General features: G+C 44.0%; 1 protein-coding gene across 1 annotated transcript in view; it reads left to right on the top strand.

Annotated features, from left to right (window-relative positions):
• Positions 1–21,520, top strand: part of LOC138358167 (uncharacterized) — a 182,971-nt gene that overhangs the window by 156,541 nt on the left and 4,910 nt on the right. Inside the window, exon 3 of the mRNA XM_069315671.1 lies at positions 4,224–4,665. Within this exon, the coding sequence (XP_069171772.1) occupies positions 4,224–4,665 (442 nt within the window). The remainder of the gene's footprint in view (positions 1–4,223; positions 4,666–21,520) is intronic.

The raw sequence follows: 21,520 nt of genomic DNA, 5'->3' as shown, positions 1-21,520 counted from the left end.
TCTGTATGATGGAGTGTGTCTGTATGATGGAGTGTGTCTGTATGATGGAATGTGTCTGCATGATGGAGTGTGTCTGTATGATGGAGTTTGTCTGCATGATGGAGTGTGTCTGTATGATGGAGTGTGTCTGTATGATGGAGTGTGTCTGTATGATGGAGTGTGTGTCTGTATGATGGAGAGTGTCTGTATGATGGAGTGTGAGTCTGTATGATAGAGTGTGTGTCTGTTTGATGGAGCGTGTCTGTATGATGGAGTGTGTCTGTATGATGGAGTGTGTCTGTATGACGGAGTGTGTCTGTATGATGCAGTGTGTGTCTGCATGATGGAGTGTGTCTGTATGATGAAGTGTGTTTGCATGATGGAGTGTGTCTGTATGATGAAGTGCGTCTGTATGATGGAGTGTGTCTGTATAATGGAGTGTGTCTGTATGATGGAGTGTGTCTGCATGAAGTAGTGTATCTGTATGATGGAGTGTGTCTGTGGCAGTAAGATTGAAGGGGGAGTATGTCTGTATGATGGAGTGTGTATGTCCGTATGATGTAGTGTATGTGTCGTCATGACGGAGTTTGTATGTCTGCATAATGGGGTGTGTTCTCAAAATGGTCGAAATATGCTGGCTAAATATATCGAATAATGGTGTATATGTCTCCGTGATGCTTGAGTGTGTATGTCTGTATGATGGAGTGTGCCTGTATGATGGAGTGTGTCTGTATGATGGAGTGTGTCTGTATGATGGAGTGTGTCTGTATGATGTAGTGTGTCTGTATGATGGAGTGTGTCTGTATGATGGAGTGTGTCTGTATGATGGAGTGTTTCTGTATGATGGAGTGTGTCTGCATGATGGAGTGTGTCTGTATGATGGAGTGTGTCTGTATGATGGAGTGTGTCTGCATGATGGAGTGTATCTGTATGATGGAGTTTGTCTGCATGATGGAGTGTGTCTGCATGATGGAATGTGTCTGTATGGTGGAATGTGTCTGTATGATGGAGTGTGTCTGTGTGATGAAGTGTGTCTTTATGATGGAATGTGCGTCTGTATAATGGAGTGTGTCTGCATGATGGAATGTGTCTGTATGATGGAGTGTGTCTGTATGATGGAGTGTGTCTTTATGATGGAGTGTGTGTCTGTATGACGGAGTGTGTCTGCATGGTTGAATGTGTCTATATGATGGAGTGTGTCGATATGATGGAGTGTGTGTCTGTATGATGGAGTGTGTCTGCATGATGGAGTGTGTCTGCATGATGGAGTGTGTCTGTATGATGGAGTGTGTGTCTGTATGATGGAGTGTGTCTGCATGGTTGAATGTGTCTGTATGATGGAGTGTGTCTATATGATGGAGTGTGTGTCTGTATGATGGAGTGTGTCTGCATGATGGAGTGTGTCTGCATGATGGAGTGTGTCTGCATGATGGAGTGTGTCTGCATGATGGAGTGTGTCTTTATGATGGAGTGTGTGTCTGTATGATGGAGTGTGTCTGCATGATGGAGTGTGTCTGCATGATGGAGTGTGCCTGTATGATGGAGTGTGTGTCTGTATGATGGAGTGTGTCTGCATGATGGAGTGTGTCTGAATGATGGAGTGTGTCTGTATGATTAAGTGTGTGTCTGTATGATGGAGTGTGTGTCTTTATGATGGAGTGTGTCTGCATGATTAAGGGTGTGTCTGTATGATTAAGTGTGTGTCTGTATGATGGAGTGTGTGTCTGTATGATTAAGTGTGTGTCTGTATGATGGAGTGTGTCTGTATGATGGAGTGTGTGTCTGTATGATGGAGTGTGTATGTATGATGGAGTGTGTGTCTGTATGACGGAGTGTGTGTCTGTATGATGGAGTGTGTTTGTATGATTAAGTGTGAGTCTGTATGATAGAGTGTGTGTCTGTTTGATGAAGTGTGTCTGTATGATGGAGTGTGTCTTTATGATGGAGTGTGTCTGTATGATGGAGTGTGTCTGTATGATGCAGTGTGTCTGTATGATGGAGTGTGTCTGTATGATGAAGTGTGTCTGCATGATGGAGTGTGTCTTCATGATGGAGTGTGTCTGTATGATGAAGTGTGTCTGTATGATGGAGTGTGTCTGTATGATGGAGTGTGTCTGTATGGTGGAGTGTGTCTGCATGATGGAATGTGTCTGCATGATAGAGTGTGTCTGCATGATGGAGTGTGTCTGTTTGATGGAGTGTGTCTGTATGATGGAGTGTGTCTGTATGTGGAGTGTGTCTGTATGATGGAGTGTGCCTGTATGATTAAGTGTGTCTGTATCATAGAGTGTGTCTGTATGATTAAGTGTGTCTGAATGATGGAGTGTGTCTGTATAATGGAGTGTGTCTGTATGATGAAGTGTGTCTGTATGATGGAGTGTGTCTGTATGATGGAGTGTGTCTGTATAATGGTGTGTGTCTGCATGATGGAGTGTGTCTGTTTGATGGAGTGTGTCTGTATGATGGATTGTGTCTGTATGATGGATTTTGTCTGTATGATGGAGTGTGTCTGTATGATGGATTGTATCTGTATGATGGAGTGAGTCTGTATGATGGAGTGTGTCTGTATGATGGAGTGTGTGTCTGCAAGATGGAGTGTGTCTGCATGATGGAATGTGTGTGTATGATGGAGTGTGTCTGTATGATGGAGTGTGTCTGCATGATTGAGTGTGTCTGCATGATTGAGTGTGTCTGTATGATGGAGTGTGTCTGTATGATGGAGTGTGTCTGAATGATGGAGTGTGAGTCTGTATGATAGAGTGTGTGTCTGTTTGATGGAGCGTGTCTGTATGATGGAGTGTGTCTGTATGATGGAGTGTGTCTGTATGACGGAGTGTGTCTGTATGATGCAGTGTGTGTCTGCATGATGGAGTGTGTCTGTATGATGAAGAGTGTCTGCATGATGGAGTGTGTCTGCATGATGGAGTGTGTCTGCATGATGGAGTGTGTCTGCATGATGGAGTGTGTCTGTATGATGGAGTGTGTCTGCATGATGGAGTGTGTCTGCATGATGGAGTGTGTCTGCATGATGGAGTGTGTCTGCATGATGGAGTGTGTCTGTATGATGGAGTGTGTCTGTATGATGGAGTGTGTCTGTATGATGGAGTGTGAGTCTGTATGATGGAGTGTGTGTCTGTATGATGGAGTGTGAGTCTGTATGTTGAAGTGTGTCTGTATGATGGAGTGTGTCTGTATGATGGAGTGTGTCTGTATGATGGAGTGTGTCTGCATGATGGAGTGTGTCTGCATGATGGAGTATGTCTGTATGATGGAGTGTGTCTGTATGATGGAGAGTGTCTCCATGATGGAGTGTGTCTGCATGATGGAGTGTGTCTGTATGATGGAGTGTGTCTGTATAATGGAGTGTGTCTGTATGATGGAGTGTGTGTCTGTTTGATGGAGTGTGTGCCTGTATGATGGAGTGTGTATGTTTGATGGAGTGTGTCTGTATGATGGAGTGTGTATGTATGATGGAGTGTGAGTCTGTATGATGAAGTATTGTGTATGCCCCAATAATGTAGTGTATGCTACATGATGGAGATTGTGTGCCCCCTGATGGAGTATGTATGCCCCATAATGGAGAGTGTATGCTTATGAGAGTGAATGCCCCATGATGGATAGAGTATGCCCCATGGTGAAGAGTGTATGTCCCATGATGGATAGAGTATGCCCATGGTGGAGAGCATATGCCCCGTGATGGAGAGTGTATGCCAATGATGAAGAGTGTATGCCCATGGTGGAGAGTGTATGCCCCATAATGGAGAGTGTATGCCCATAATGGAGAGTTTATTTCTATGGTGGAGAGTGTATGCCACTGATGGAGAGTGTATGCCCATGGTGGAAAGTGTATGCCCCATGATGGAGAGTGTATGCCCATGGTGGAGAGTGTATATCCCGTGGAGAGTGTATGCCCCATGATGGAGAGTGTATGCCCCATGATGGAGTGTATGCCCCATAATGGAGTTTGTGTGCCCATGATGGAGAGTGTATGCCCCATGATGGAGAGTGTATGTCCCATGATGGAGAGTGTATGCCCCATGATGGAGAGTGTATGCCCATGATGGAGAGTGTATGCCCCATGACGGAGACTATGCCCCATGACGGAGACTATGCCCCATGGTGGGTAACGTATACCCCATGGTCAAGAGTTTATTCCCCAAGATGGGTAGTGTAAGTGTGGATGCTGGCGTGAGTATGATGAGTGTCAGGGCTCCACACTAACTGTGAGTCTCCTGTCCCCACAGTTCCGGTGAGTGAGGTGAGGGTGTGGGTGCGGCCCACCACTGTGGACGCCGGTCACACGGCCATACTCATCTGTGAAACGTCATCCAGCAGCCCCCCAGCCTCCGTTACCTGGTACTCTTACCTGCCCTTGCTCCAGGCAACGGTACCACGCCACACCAAGCTCCTGGGGGCTACGTCCGACGAGACCAAACTCCAGGAGGTGGGTCCTCCAAATACCAGACTCCTGGGGTTTGAGCCACACGAGATGATGACGTTCCCGGAGGCTGCTGTGCACGAGATATTGCAGCAGGAAGAGATACTGCACGAGAACAATCACCTTAAGGTTTCACCTCATAAGAAACTGGTGCCGGTGGCGTCACTCGAGAACAAGAAGAAGGGCACAAAGTTGCAGGGCGCTTCAACCCGCCACACTCCAGGACTGTTTGATGGAACTGTCACAAGGTAAGTGGATGACAGTGTTGTAGTTTTCTACGTCACAAGGCAGGTGTGTGACAGTGTTTGCATGTGCACTCTTCACAAGGCAGGTAAATAACAGTGTTGCTGTCTGTTTTGCAAGTGTGTCAGAAGAGTGGAGGGTTGCTAAGGAATCTCCCTCTAATGAACCATGTGTGGAAGTCGATGTTTGGTATGGCCCTCGTTTTCATGCAGATTACATCAAAAAGCTTTATATTATCTACATAAATAGTAATGGACATGCTCGTGTGTCTATAACCGCTAATCTCCAAAAGTTCTTCACCGATTCCGTTGAAATTTTCACACAACGTTCCATTCACATCCAAGCAGGTTTTTGTATACATACTCTCCAGATGTCAGGTCTGTGACGGTAAAAATAAACATGCTTGTTCTGAAAAACTGTGTTCTTCATTTGATTTTCATGTGAGGGAAATATTCAAAACCTCGTTACCGATTGCTTTGAAATTTTGACACAACGTTGCATTCGAATAGGCTCGACTTTTTATATATCTACTCTATACATCCCTCACCTGTGACAGGAAAAACATGCTATTTTTGAAAGACAGCCCTATCTGTTGGACACATGAGCAACACGTTGTAATCTCCGAAAGTTCTTCACCGATGGCTTTGAAATTTTGTCACAACGTTGCATTCAAATAGGCGCGTCTTTTTATATACCCACTATATAGATGCCACACCTGTGACAGGTAAAAACATGCGTTTTTGAAAAACAGTGCTATCTGTTGCACATAATAGCAACATGTACGCTGTACTAAATATGTCACAAATTCTGTTTCAATGTTTCCAATTGCATTGATAAATTTTATTTACATAGATTTTGATTTATTTTATTTTTTATTGAATTATTTTATGTGACATTGTGATGGAATTGAGCTGTGTTGTTTACCATACCGTTCATTTTGTAAGTATAAGTATAGATGTCACACCTGTGACAGTCTCACAATCGACTTGAGAATGGTCCAGGACGGACCGAAACGTCGTCGTCCCTTCAACTTCTAGTGTGTGGTCTGGTCAACCTGTGACAGGTAAAAACAAGTTTTTTTTTTGAGAAACAGCGCCATCTGTTGCATGTAGGAGCAACACACCCCATACTAAATATGTTACGATTCCATTTCAATGTTTCCAATTTCATTGGTAAATTGAATTTTCATTGATTTCGATTTATTTTCATTTTGATTTAATTATTTTGTGTGAATTGCGTTGGAATTGAGCTGAGTTATTTACTATACTGTTTATTTCGTGAGTATAGTTTATTTTTTACTAGCTGAACTTGGCCACGCATTGCTGTGTGTTACGGCCATTTAGGACCAGTAACAGGGTTCTTGATGGATTAACCTCGTTTAGTGTATCCGACCCCAAGTCCGTAGTATGCTAACAGGAATTGGCTGTATGTTATGATATTAGTAGCATTTTATTTTATGATGGAAAACTTTAAAATAAACTAAACATGAGCACATATGAAGCGATTTTCACGTTCAGCAAACACCTGCTGAGATGATGATAACTGAATGACTCAGACACCCAATACATTTTTGATGATAGTAGTATTTAATTTATGATGGAAAAACTTTAAACCAAAGAGATATGAGCCCACATGAAGTGATACCCACGATCAGTAAACACTTACTGAGATGTAAACTGAATACCTGAGCCACCCAATACATGGTTGATGATAGTAGCAGTAGTATTTTATTTTACGATGAAAAACTTTAAACTAAAAATGAACTCACAGGACGTGATTTCTATGTTCACTAAACACTTACTGAGTTGTAAACTGAATGCCTGAGCCACCCAATACAGGGTTGATGATAGTAGTATTTTATTTTACGATGAAAAAACTTTAAACTCAATAGAAATGAGCACACACGAAGTGAGTCCTTCGTTCAGTAAACACTTACTGAGTTGTAAACTGAATGTCTAAGACACCCAATAAAAGGTTGATGATAGTAGTACTTTATTTTACGATGGAAAACTTTAAACTAAACATGATCTCACATGAAGTGATTTTCACGTTCAGTAAACACCTACTGAGTTGTTAACTGAATGTCTAAGACACCCAATACATGATGGATGATAGTAATATTTTAAGATGGGGAAACTTTAAACTAAACTAAATGAGCACACATGTAACGATTTCCATGTTCAGTAAACACTTACTGAGTTGTAAACTGAATGTCTGAGCCACCCAATACATGGTTGATGATAGTATTATTTTATTTTACAATGGAAAAACTTTAAACTAAAAATGAGCTCACATGAAGTGATTTCTATGTTCAGTAAGCACTTACTGAGTTGTAAACTGAATGGCTGAGCCACTCAATGCAGGGTTGATGATAGTAGAATTTAATTTTATTTAAGATGGGATAGCATATTAGAGTCTTCAGTCCACTGTTGCTGTTTGCCTGACTGACTGGCTGACTGCCTTCACTGAGTTACTGAGTGATGGTAGGACCTATTTCATCAAGTCGGTCTGAGAAATTTTAACTAAAAAGTTCTCCAATTCCCATTGCATATTACAGTTTTCAGTCCACTGTTGCTGTTTGACTGACTGACTGTCTGCCTTTACTGAGTTACTGAGCGATGGTAGAAGCTATTTCATCAAGTTGGTCTGAGAAATTTAAACTAAAAGTTGTCCTCACCCCATAGCATATTAGAGTGTTTAGTCCACTAATAATTGCTGTTTGCCTGACTGACTGACTACTTTTACTGAGTTACTGAGTGATGGTAGGAGCTATTTCATCAAGTCGGAAAAAATTTAAGACTGGTAGACACATTTTAAGATGTAAAATGTTTCCCCTCATTCAGTAAACGCTTACTTACTGACTTTGACTGAGTTTACTGACTGATGCTGGCACTTATTTTATTTGATAGAGAGACAAAAATTGAAGACTGGTAGACACATATTAAGATGTAAACAAAATTTCCCTCATTCAGTAAACGCTTACTTACTGACTTTGACTGATTTTACTGAGTGATGCTACAACTGATTTGAGTTGATGGAAAGAAAAAAATTGAAGACTGATAGACACCTTTTAAGATATAAAAAATGTTTCTCTCATTCAGTAAACGCTTACTTACTGACTTTGACTGAGTTTACTGACTGATGTAGTCAGTAAACTGCTATATCACTGCTATAATTTGATAGCAAGAACAAAATTTGAAGACTAGTAGACACCTTTTAGGGTGTAAAATGTTTTCCTCATTCAGTAAATGTTACCTACAGACTTTGTCTGAGTTTACTGAGTGATGCTGCCACTGATTTGATTTGATAGAAAGAATATTGAAGACTGGTAGTCATCTTTTAAGGTGTAAAATGTTTCCCTCATTCAGTAAATGCTTACTTCCTGACTTTGACTGAGTTTACTGAGTGATTCTATTTACTTGATTTGATTTGATTTGTTATAAGAAATTGAAGACTGGTATACGATGAGGACGACGCGGCGACTAGCTTACGACGGACGATACTCTTAAGTGTTTAATAAAGAATAAAATATTATATATAAAGACTTTACACCTTTAACTACTTATTGTTGTTCTGTATACTGAGAAATGCGGGTATAAACAGGATGAGGGTGCATACCTTTCCTTATTCTATAAAGTTACAAATGCGTGCACCTTAAGTGGATAAGTGGAAGGTGGTGGTGGGAGAGTGCAAGGGGGGGGGAGGGGAGGGGGGTGGCGCCGGCTAATGGTTTCATAATACGGTCACACCACTTATGTATCCACTGCCTCGCCGCCCGTCGAAGTGGTCACACCACACCTGCATGCTCTCGTACCATGTGGTCCCTATGCGCCTCATGGCCTATGCGATGGTATGAGCTATGTGTTCCCCCTAGACCTCTCTGATGACTTTAAAACGATTAAGGTAGAAGGGGCGACATCCGGAGTGTGATTCAATCAGGTAGCCCGACCCAAACGCTTGTTCTCGCACACTGTGTGCTATGTGGTGGTGGTGGTGGCACACTTCATGGCTATGTGGTTTATCACAGACCATGTGGTGCCTATGCGGTACTCCATAGAGGAGAGGTTGGAGGGGGCGGGGAGGATGGGAATGGTGCTCCCTCAGTGTGTTTACAAAATGAAGCGCCCATCGTTCACGACTCACAACCGGTTGAGATGAATCACTGCGAACACGCATTACTTGAGGGTCTCTGTACAACATGAACTAATGACACCTGCAGGAGTCCTGCTGTGAGATACAACTCTGCCCTCGCCTGTTACGACTCAGCTCACCGGCGATGTTATTGGTGAGATACAACGTTTTTCGTAATACGCCCACACACATCACTCAACGCAACACTGAGAGTACTCAGTGTATGGGTAACGATGTGTATCAGTGCTATACCGACGGCTCTGTAGAAGAAGGTGGACGATGTACCGGATGTGCATGTAATATATTTGAACAATCTTCTCTCGTACATACAGCAATGAAGCGCGTCAATGACTGGGCAAGTACAACTCAAACCGAACTTGCAGGCATATACCTTGCCACTGAATTTTTAAAAGACAAAGGCAGTGGACTTATATACTGTGACTCGCAGAGTGCACTCCTGGCATTGAACGCAAATAGTAGTGACACCCAGAAAATAGTCAGTGATATTCGAATGAATGTTTTAGCTGCTCAAGAAAACATATTTGAAATTAAATTCCTATGAATACCATCACATGTTGGCATCTCAAGGCATGACACTGTTGATATGCTTGCAAAGGCAGCTTGTAGAAGACCAGTGGTAGAAACTGATATGGGTGTTTCATTAGCAGTGACAAAGAAAACACTTAAACAAATATCTAATGAAGATCTCACCGACCAAACAAATTCACAAAGACCTGAAAGTTGTAGCATTAAATATTATGATAGATATCGTGATGAGACATTCACATATGGGACTAATAGAACAAGAACCCGGCAATGTGATGTTATAGTGGCCAGAATACGCCTGGGATATAGACGTATCTGGCAGCTTTCTCAAAATCCAAATGAAGAGTACACAATGTGTCAACTTTGTGAAAGAGAAAACATGCACTCTCTTGAACATTATATTGTAGAATGTCCCATATTGACTGACTTTCGCCCTCCTGGGCTAAGGTATGCTGAACTGTGTAATTACTATATGGGTACTGGAATTCTTGATGATATATTGGACTTGTACCCAAGATTGTCCATGTAATGTATCAATTATACAATGTATGTATGTGATGTAACTATATGACCTGAACTTGTAAAAGCACCTTAATCACCTTCAGTGATTAAGTGCATAATTTCACCCTAGTTTCTCTATCAGCTATCTCACCCTGTCAGAGTAAAAGAGACAAATGTATGTGAATGCATGTGTATGTGTGTATATATGTATGTATATATGTATACCTCGTTGATACCTGGTTGATGGGGTTCTGGGAGTTCTTCTACTCCCCAAGCCCGGCCCGAGGCCAGGCTTGACTTGTGAGAGTTTGGTCCACTAAGCTGTTGCTTGGAGCGGCCCGCAGGTCCATCTACCCACCACAGCCCGGTTGGTCCGGCACTCCTTGGAGGAATAAATCTAGTTTCCTCTTGAAGATGTTCACGGTTGTTCCGGCAATATTTCTTATGCTCGCTGGGAGGGTGTTGAACAGCCGTGGACCTCTGATGTTTATACAGTGTTCTCTGATTGTGCCTATGGCACCCCTGCTCTTCACTGGTTCTATTCTGCATTTTCTTCCATATCGTTCACTCCAGTACGTTGTTATTTTACTGTGTAGATTTGGCACTTGGCCCTCCAGTATCTTCCAGGTGTATATTATTTGATATCTCTCTAGTCTTCTTTCTAGTGAGTACATTTGGAGGGCTTTGAGGCGATCCTAATAATTTAGGTGCTTTATCGCGTCTATGCGTGCCGTATATGTTCTCTGTATTCCCTCTATTTCAGCAATCTCTCCTTCTCTGAAGGGGGAAGTGAGTACTGAGCAGTACTCAAGACGGGACAACACAAGTGACTTGAAGAGTACAACCATTGTGATGGGATCCCTGGATTTGAAAGTTCTCGTAATCCATCTTATCATTTTTCTGGCTGACGCAATATTTGCTTAGTTATGCTCCCTAAACGTTAGGTCGTCAGACATCATTATTCCCAAATTCTTTACATGCTGTTTTCCTACTACGGGCACATTTGATTGTGTTTTGTTCCCTGCATTATGTTTAAGGTCCTCATTTTTACCGTACCTGAGTACCTGGAATTTATCACTGTTAAACATCATGTTTTTTTCTGATGCCTAGTTGAAAACTTTATTAATATCAGCTTGAAGTTTTTCAATGTCTTCAGCCGAGGTAATTTTCATACTGATTTTTGTGTCATCTGTAAAGGATGATATGAAACTGTGGCTTGTATTTTTGTCTATATTTGATATGAGAATAAGAAAAAGCAGCGGTGCAAGGACTGTACCCTGAGGTACAGAGTTTTTAACTGCGCTCGGACTAGATTTTATATGGTTGACCGTTACTCGCTGAGTCCTCTTTAACAGAAAAATGAGTATCCAGCGTCCTACTTTACCCATTACCCTACTTTATTCCCATTGACCTCATTTTGTGTGCTATCACGCCATGGTCACATTTATCGAAAGCCTTTGCGAAGTCCGTGTATATCACATCAGCATTCTGTTTTTCTTCAAATGCCTCAGTGACTTTGTCGTCGTGATCAAGTAGCTGCAGGAGGCACGATCTTCCCGCTCGAAATTCATGTTGGCCTGGGTTGTGAAGGTCATTGGTCTCCATGAAATTGGTGACCTGACTCCTAATCACTCTCTCAAATACTTTTATTATGTGCGATGTTAGTGCAACTGGTCTATAATTCTTTTGCCAATGCTTTGCTCCCTCCCTTGTTGAGGGGCTATGTCTGCTACTTTAAGTGCATCTGGTATCTCCCCCGTGTCCAAGCTCTTCCTCCACACTATACTGAGTGCCTGTGCTACTGGCACTTTGCATTTCTTTATAAATATTGAATTCCATGAATCTGGACCTGGGGACCTGTATATGAATGTATATGTGTGTGTGTATATGGAAGCTAATCAGAATTACATTTCACCTCTGTAAATGCACAATACTGATACTATGCAAAAGACACATCGAACACTTTATGTAGGGCATACGTAAGTCTGTGTATCTATATATTTACGTATGTAGGTTAGCTTAGCATTTTAAAAGCACCGAATCACCTTCTGTGGTTGATTGTTCAATAAACCCTTGAACTATATCCTTAACACATCTCTAACCCTGTCCATGGAGGACAGAAGAAAATGTATATATGAGGGTTAGCATTGTAAATGTGTGGCCATGTGTGTTGTAGAAAATAATAATAATAAAAAAATCACTCAACAATCACAGTCCTTATTTTTAAACACCCCCCCCCCCCCCAGTGACAGTGCCGGTCAACAGGACTTCCGTGTGGCTTCCCTCACCGACTGCCGTGTGCCAAACCAACCACTTCACGCCTTGTTGCCAAAACCGTTTACCTTATCACTCTCCAAGACCTGGGGTTCTCCCGTGAGAGGGAGGCAGAGTGACCCTGAACGCATAAGGTGGCAGGGTGCTCACTGGTAGGATGGGGCATCTTAGCGGCAATTTTCTGTAAGTCCCAATATCGTTAAAATTAAAGTTATTTCTCTCTGAGAAACTACAGGCAATCAAAGGGACTCTTGGTACAATAAGGAATTACCGTTCTGGTAACGATTTGGTCAAGGCTGCTCACGATGATCACCGATAACACTAGCATGCCCCCTCACGTCTTGCCAGGTGGTTACCTTGTGTACAATAATCACCGATAACACTAGCATGCCCCCTCACGTCTTGCCAGGTGGTTACCTTGTGTACAATAATCACCGATAACACTAGCATGCCCCCTTACGTCTTGCCAGGTGGTTACCTTGTGTACAATAATCACCGATAACACTAGCATGCCCCCTCACGTCTTGCCAGGTGGTTACCTTGTGTACAATATATGTCTCTCGTGTTAAATATCTCGTACCAAAGTTAATTAACAAATATCGCGAACCGGGTTCTACAGCGATTCGCGCTTGATGAAATTAGACAGATGACGAGATATAACTCAACGTTGCTGTCGGCGAGGACTTTAGCTGTGGCCGACAGCGTAGACAACTGACGTCTTAGTGTTACAGTGTTACAGACAACTTCATCAGAATGGTGCTGGCAAGCTCTGCGGGGCCACTTGCGGTTCCTTCTATGCTCCTACTCTTGATATATAAATTAAAAAATTCGGGCATTTGGGCATTGAGGCCTAGTCCAATGAGAGCAGTTTTTCCGGGTAGCGAGAGGCTGTGACGTCATAACTATGCCACGGCAGAGGCTAGTGGTTACTGCCTGCTCACCATTTTCTGAACGCACAACTTGAAAAGTTCCTCTGACTCTGATTTTGGATGTTGATTCCCTGGAGTTATCTAGTTGATATCAATTGCATTCCGTTGCCCTCGTGAAATCAATAGCTTTCCGTTGACATGAGCACTCTACCGATACCCAACTCGACATAGCTGCGTCTTGCGTTAACAAACCACGACCTGATGCACTCGCTCTGTGCACTTGTCTGAGTTCAATCGTCGCGGTACTTTAAGTCAAAAATTAAGTAAATTAATTAAATTAAACATTAAGTCAGCTTGCAATATCTACGCTCTCACAACGGTAAGCTTACCGGTGTATATCCCTTGTGCACTGTCACAGCTGCGGGTGAGGTTATCTTGAGTTGATTTCGGGGCTTAGCGTCCCCGCGGCCCGGTCCTAGACCAGGTCTTCTTTTTGTTACACCTCCCCCCGCCCCAAGGAAGCAGCCCTTGGCAGCTGGCTAACTCCCAGGTACCTGTTTACTGCTAGGCGAACAGATGCACCAGGGTGAAAGAAACTCCTCAGGACTATGAATCCGAAGCGCTGTCCACTCAGCTGTTAGTTCTCCTGGGGGAGAGGGTACCAACCCATCCTATCCGAACACGGGCACAACAACCTCATTCCCAGACCATGTCACCCCACAGTGAGAGAGGGAGGGGCTAACTATCCTTTTTTCCATCCATCTCAACTACACATTTTTCTATCCACATATCTGCCTATCTATCTATCTATCCATCTGGCTATCCATCCACCTACTCCTCTTTCTATCCTCCTATCTATCCATCTGTCAATCAATATAACTCTTCATCTATCTATACCACTATTCATCTATCCATCTTCTCATCTGTCCATCTATATTACCATCTGTCTATTCATTCACTCATCCACCTATCCATCCATCAATCTATCCATCCCTCTATCTATGGTCTATCCCTGTCCTTGGCCTCGTCTCGGTCTGTCTCTGCCTCTGCCTCTGTCTGTCTGTCTGTCTATCTGTCAGTCTCTCTAATTAAAAATATAATTGTCATGAGGTTGGGTCTCCCAGACGACCACCCACAGTTCCTATGGCTTAAGGAGTCTTATTCTTTATCTTATCATTACAAAATTTATATTATAAATAATTTATTGTCATAACTTTTCCTCTAATATTCGGATGATTTCAGTAGAAAATTTGATAATATTGATTTTGATAAGTTTAAGGCATCAGTTGTATTCCAGGTATTAATACTCTAGAAGGTCTTCTGCTGGATTTACCCAGCAATATTTATGAGAATTTTTTATGTGTTGATCATGTCTTCCCGAGCTTTTCTTTCTTCCAGCTACGTGTGGTGCAGTTCACGCAGCTTTTTCTCATAAATCATGCCGCTTAGTTCTGGGAATAACCTAGTGGCATACCTCTGAACTGTATCCAGCTTCGTCTTGTGCTTGACAAGGTACGAGCTCCATGCTGGGGTTGTATTCCAGGATTGGTCTTACATATGTGGTATACAAGGTTCTGAAGGATTCCTTAAACAAGTTTCTGAAGGCAGTTCTGATGTTAGCAAGCCTTGCATACGCCGTCGATGTTATTAATTTGATGTGGGCTACAGGAGAAAGGTTTGGTGTGATATCAACCACTAGATCCTTCTCTCTGTCCATTTCGTGAAGGACTTCATCTCCCAAGGGAGATGACTCTTTAAGGGAGCCGGTCGGCCGAGCGGACAGCACACTGGACTTGTGATCCTGTGGTCCTGGGTTCGATCCCAGGCGCCGGCGAGAAACAATGGGCAGAGTTTCTTTCACCCTATGCCCCTGTTACCTAGCAGTAAAATAGGTACCTGGGTGTTAGTCAGCTGTCACGGGCTGCTTCCTGGGGGTGGAGGCCTGGTCGAGGACCGGGCCGCGGGGACACTAAAAAGCCCCGAAATCATCTCAAGATAACCTCAAGATAACCTAGTGTTCGGTATCCACACACACTGTGTATGTGCGTGTAGCTAACACACACTGTGTATGTGCGTGTAGCTAGTTTAGACACAACCCACCACACACACACTGTGTATGTGCGTGTAGCTAGTTTAGACACAACCCACCACACACACACTGTGTATGTGCGTGTAGCTAGTTTACACACAACCCACCACACACACACTGTGTATGTGCGTGTAGCTAGTTTACACACAACCCACCACACACACACTGTGTATGTGCGTGTAGCTAGTTTACACACAACCCACCACACACACACTGTGTATGTGCGTGTAGCTAGTTTAGACACAACCCACCACACACACACTGTGTATGTGCGTGTAGCTAGTTTAGACACAACCCACCACACACACACTGTGTATGTGCGTGTAGCTAGTTTAGACACAACCCACCACACACACACTGTGTATGTGCGTGTAGCTAGTTTAGACACAACCCACCACACACACACTGTGTATGTGCGTGTAGCTAGTTTAGACACAACCCACCACACACACACTGTGTATGTGCGTGTAGCTAGTTTAGACACAACCCACCACACACACACTGTGTATGTGCGTGTAGCTAGTTTACACACAACCCACCACACACACACTGTGTATGTGCGCGTAGCTAGTTTAGACACAACCCACCACACACACACTGTGTATGTGCGCGTAGCTAGTTTAGACACAACCCACCACACACACACTGTGTATGTGCGCGTAGCTAGTTTAGACACAACCCACCACACACACACTGTGTATGTGCGCGTAGCTAGTTTACACACAACCCACCACACACACACTGTGTATGTGCGCGTAGCTAGTTTAGACACAACCCACCACACACACACTGTGTATGTGCGCGTAGCTAGTTTAGACACAACCCACCACACACACACTGTGTATGTGCGCGTAGCTAGTTTAGACACAACCCACCACACACACACTGTGTATGTGCGCGTAGCTAGTTTAGACACAACCCACCACACACACACTGTGTATGTGCGCGTAGCTAGTTTAGACACAACCCACCACACACACACTGTGTATGTGCGCGTAGCTAGTTTAGACACAACCCACCACACACACACTGTGTATGTGCGCGTAGCTAGTTTAGACACAACCCACCACACACACACTGTGTATGTGCGTGTAGCTAGTTTAGACACAACCCACCACACACACACTGTGTATGTGCGCGTAGCTAGTTTAGACACAACCCACCACACACACACTGTGTATGTGCGCGTAGCTAGTTTAGACACAACCCACCACACACACACTGTGTATGTGCGCGTAGCTAGTTTAGACACAACCCACCACACACACACTGTGTATGTGCGCGTAGCTAGTTTAGACACAACCCACCACACACACACTGTGTATGTGCGCGTAGCTAGTTTAGACACAACCCACCACACACACACTGTGTATGTGCGCGTAGCTAGTTTAGACACAACCCACCACACACACACTGTGTATGTGCGCGTAGCTAGTTTAGACACAACCCACCACACACACACTGTGTATGTGCGCGTAGCTAGTTTAGACACAACCCACCACACACACACTGTGTATGTGCGCGTAGCTAGTTTAGACACAACCCACCACACACACACTGTGTATGTGCGCGTAGCTAGTTTAGACACAACCCACCACACACACACTGTGAATGTGCGTGTAGCTAGTTTAGACACAACCCACCACACACACACTGTGTATGTGCGCGTAGCTAGTTTAGACACAACCCACCACACACACACTGTGTATGTGCGCGTAGCTAGTTTAGACACAACCCACCACACACACACTGTGTATGTGCGCGTAGCTAGTTTAGACACAACCCACCACACACACACTGTGTATGTGCGCGTAGCTAGTTTAGACACAACCCACCACACACACACTGTGTATGTGCGCGTAGCTAGTTTAGACACAACCCACCACACACACACTGTGTATGTGCGCGTAGCTAGTTTAGACACAACCCACCACACACACACTGTGTATGTGCGCGTAGCTAGTTTAGACACAACCCACCACACACACACTGTGTATGTGCGCGTAGCTAGTTTAGACACAACCCACCACACACACACTGTGTATGTGCGTGTAGCTAGTTTAGACACAACCCACCACACACACACTGTGTATGTGCGCGTAGCTAGTTTAGACACAACCCACCACACACACACTGTGTATGTGCGTGTAGCTAGTTTAGACACAACCCACCACACACACACTGTGTATGTGCGTGTAGCTAGTTTAGACACAACCCACCACACACACACTGTGTATGTGCGTGTAGCTAGTTTAGACACAACCCACCACACACACACTGTGTATGTGCGCGTAGCTAGTTTAGACACAACCCACCACACACACACTGTGTATGTGCGCGTAGCTAGTTTAGACACAACCCACCACACACACACTGTGTATGTGCGCGTAGCTAGTTTAGACACAACCCACCACACACACACTGTGTATGTGCGTGTAGCTAGTTTAGACACAACCCACCACACACACACTGTGTATGTGCGTGTAGCTAGTTTAGACACAACCCACCACACACACACTGTGTATGTGCGTGTAGCTAGTTTAGACACAACCCACCACACACACACTGTGTATGTGCGTGTAGCTAGTTTAGACACAACCCACCACACACACACTGTGTATGTGCGTGTAGCTAGTTTAGACACAACCCACCACACACACACTGTGTATGTGCGTGTAGCTAGTTTAGACACAACCCACCACACACACACTGTGTATGTGCGTGTAGCTAGTTTAGACACAACCCACCACACACACACTGTGTATGTGCGTGTAGCTAGTTTAGACACAACCCACCACACACACACTGTGTATGTGCGTGTAGCTAGTTTAGACACAACCCACCACACACACACTGTGTATGTGCGTGTAGCTAGTTTAGACACAACCCACCACACACACACTGTGTATGTGCGTGTAGCTAGTTTAGACACAACCCACCACACACACACTGTGTATGTGCGCGTAGCTAGTTTACACACAACCCACCACACATTCTCGCGTTTTCTAAACTAGAACGTTTATTTTATTGTAATAAAAAAACAATTTAGTTACGTTTTAAAATACGTTTTAAACACGTGTTTTGAGAATTTGTAAATTCGAGTATAAAGTGTGAGTTCATAACGTTTTATCAAAACGTGTATTAAATGTTATGATATAACGTTTTGGAGCAGTTTTTAAAAAGTTTTGAAAGAACTTTTTTAGAGTTTTTAGAGAGAGAGAGAGAGAGAGAGAGAGAGAGAGAGAGAGAGAGAGAGAGAGAGAGAGAGAGAGAGACAGAGAGAGAGAGACAGAGAGAGAGAGAGAGAGAGAGACAGAGAGATTGAATTGACAGAGCCAGATACATACAGACAGATACAGATACAAGCAGCGTGGTAAAGAGACAGAGGGGAAGATACACAATGAAATAGACAGAGAGATGGACAGATTCAGACAGAGTGGTTTAGAGACAGAGGGGGAGAGACCCACTGAAAGAAACAGAGAAAAGGACAGTGACAGACATATACAGTGTTAGAGACAGAGATTGAGAGACACATTGAAAAGACAGAGATGGACAGGTAAGTTCAGAGACAAACCAAGAAATAGAGACACATTAAAAGAGACAGAGAAATGGACAGGAACAGAGTGGTAGAGAGACAGTGGGGAAGATACACAGTGAAAGACAGAGAGACGGACTGATTCAGGCAGAGGGGAAAAGACACAGTGAAAGACAGACACATACAGACAAAGTGGTAGAGAGCAAGAGAATGAGAGACACATTGAAAGAGACAGAGAGGTGTGACAGTGACAGAGAGAAACAGACAAAGTGGTAGAGAGACACCGTGACAGAGATCTAGATATGGTCAGGAGACAGACAGATGCAGACAGAGTGGTAGAGAGACAGAAGGGAAGAGACACTGGAAAACATACAAAATGATGGACAGAAACTGACAGATACAGACAGAGTGGTAGAGAGACAGAGAATGAGAGACACATTGAAAAAGAAAGAGCTGGATAGTGACAGGCACATACAACCCAAGTAATAGAGAGACACAGTGAAAGAGACAGAGAGATGGCCAGTGACAAAAAGATACAGACTGAGTGGCAGATAGACAGAAGGGGAGAGACACAGAGAAAGAGAAAGGGCTGGATAGTGACAGACAGATACCAACGGAATGGTGGAGGCACAGAAGGGAAGACACACAATGAAAGAGGGAGAGTGACAGAGAGAGAGAAAAGGGTTTAGGAAAGTGGAGACACATTGACGACGTCGTGGGCGACCCACAGTGAGAGAGACACTAGTGTGGTTGGCCTAGCCAGGCACAACCCACCCACCTCCTCCTGACCATACACAGTACTGTATTACGCTCCCTCTGCTGACCGTCCCCAAGAACTCCACTATACACCTATACTAGAGGTAGTGCTTACCTGTTAGTGCTTTAGAATACACACCAGATACACGTACACACACACACACACACACACACACACACACACACACACACACACACACACACACACACACACACACACACAGGAGTAACTGGTAGGGCGCTCTAGTGGATAAGGGAGTACCTAAACAATAGGAAGCAGAGAGTTACAGTGAGGGGTGAGACCTCAGACTGGCGTGAAGTCACCAGTGGAGTCCCACAGGGCTCTGTACTTGGACTTATCCTGTTTCTGATATACGTAAATGATCTCCCAGAGGGTATAGACTCATTCCTCTCAATGTTTGCTGACGACGCCAAAATTATGAGAAGGATTAAGACAGAGGAGGACAGCTTGAGGCTTCAAGAAGACCTGGACAAGCTGCAGGAATGGTCGAACAAATGGCTGTTAGAGTTTAATCCAAGCAAATGTAATGTAATGAAAATAGGGGTAGGAAGCAGGAGACCAGATACAAGGTATCACTTGGGAGATGAAACACTTCAAGAGTCCGAGACAGAGAAAGACCTGGGGGTGATATCACGCCAGACCTGTCCCCTGAAGCTCATATCAAGAGGATAACAGCATCAGCATATGTCAGGTTGGCTAACATAAGAACGGCCTTTAGAAACTTGTGTAAGGAATATTTCAGAACATTATATACCACATATGTCAGACCAATCCTGGAGTATGCGGCACCAGCATATGGAGTCCATATCTAGTCAAGCATAAGACTAAAATGGAAAAGGTTCAAAGGTTTGCCACCAAACTAGTACCCGAGCTGAGAGGTATGAGCTACGAGGAGAGACTACGGGAATTAAACCTCACTTCGCTGGAAGACAGAAGAGTTAGGGGGGACATGATCACCACATTCAAGATTCTCAAGGGAATCGACAGGGTTGATAAAGATAGGCTATTTAACACAAGGGGCACACGCACTAGGGGACACAGGTAGAAAGTGAGTGCCCAAATGAGCCATAGAGATATTAGAAATAACTTTTTTAGTGTCAGAGTAGTTGACAAATGGAATGCATTAGGAAGTAATGTGGTGGAGGCTGACGCCTTACACAGTTTCAAGTGTAGATATGATAGAGCCCAATAGGCTCAGGAACCTGTACACCTGTTGATTGATGGTTGAGAGGCGAGACCAAAGAGCCAGAGCTCAACCCCTGCAAGCACAACTAGGTGAATACACACACGCACACACACACTCCACCACCCTCCTCTGCATAGAACCCCCCCCCCCCCCCGCTACCCTAAACCCTCCCTGCCCCCACTCAAATGCTCAGCCAACTCTCCCTCCCTCCCACTCTTCTACCCCTCCCCTCCTCCCACAATGTCCCACCTACCCCCTTTTCCTCTGTGTCCTTCCACCTGCTTCATCCCATACCCTCACTGTCCCCCCTTCACTTGACCCCCCACCCCTCACCCCAGTATCCTCTGAGACCCAGTTATCCACCTAACAAATCTTCACACCCATGGAAAGCTTCCTCCATCAGCAGAACGGTTACCAAGGAGGGGATATGAGAAGGGAGAGAAGAATGCGAGCCTCAAAGTAATGTACACTAAAATAGATGGGATTACAAATGATAAGGCAAATGAACTTGGAGAATGGGTACTAAAAGAAAAACCCAGACATAATGGCACTCACAGAAACAAAGCTAATGAAAACCATAACAAATGAAATGTTCTCACAGGACTACACAGTTGCGAGGAAAGAGAGAGAATGAAGAGGAGGTGGTGGTGTAGCTTTGCTGGAAAGAAAAGGCTGGGGTTTTGAGGAGATGGTTATCCAGGGCTGGAAAGTGTTCAGTGACTACATAACAGGTACCATAGTAAATAGAGGTCCAAAAATTATAGTCGTAGTCATATATAACCCACCACCAAATGACAGAAGACCAAGACAGGAATATGATAGAAATAACATGGCCACCATTAACATAATAGAGAGAGCAGCTTCTTTCGCTAGCTGGAAGGGATCTGGATTTCTAATTATGAGAGACTTCAACCACGGGAAGATAGATTGGGAGAACAGTGTCCCACATGA

Source organism: Procambarus clarkii, chromosome 82 (genome assembly GCF_040958095.1).
Source record: "Procambarus clarkii isolate CNS0578487 chromosome 82, FALCON_Pclarkii_2.0, whole genome shotgun sequence".
In the NCBI taxonomy this organism is placed as follows: Eukaryota; Metazoa; Arthropoda; class Malacostraca; order Decapoda; family Cambaridae; genus Procambarus; species Procambarus clarkii.
Note: the sequence above shows the minus strand (reverse complement) of the source record. Positions and strands in the feature narration are given on the sequence as shown.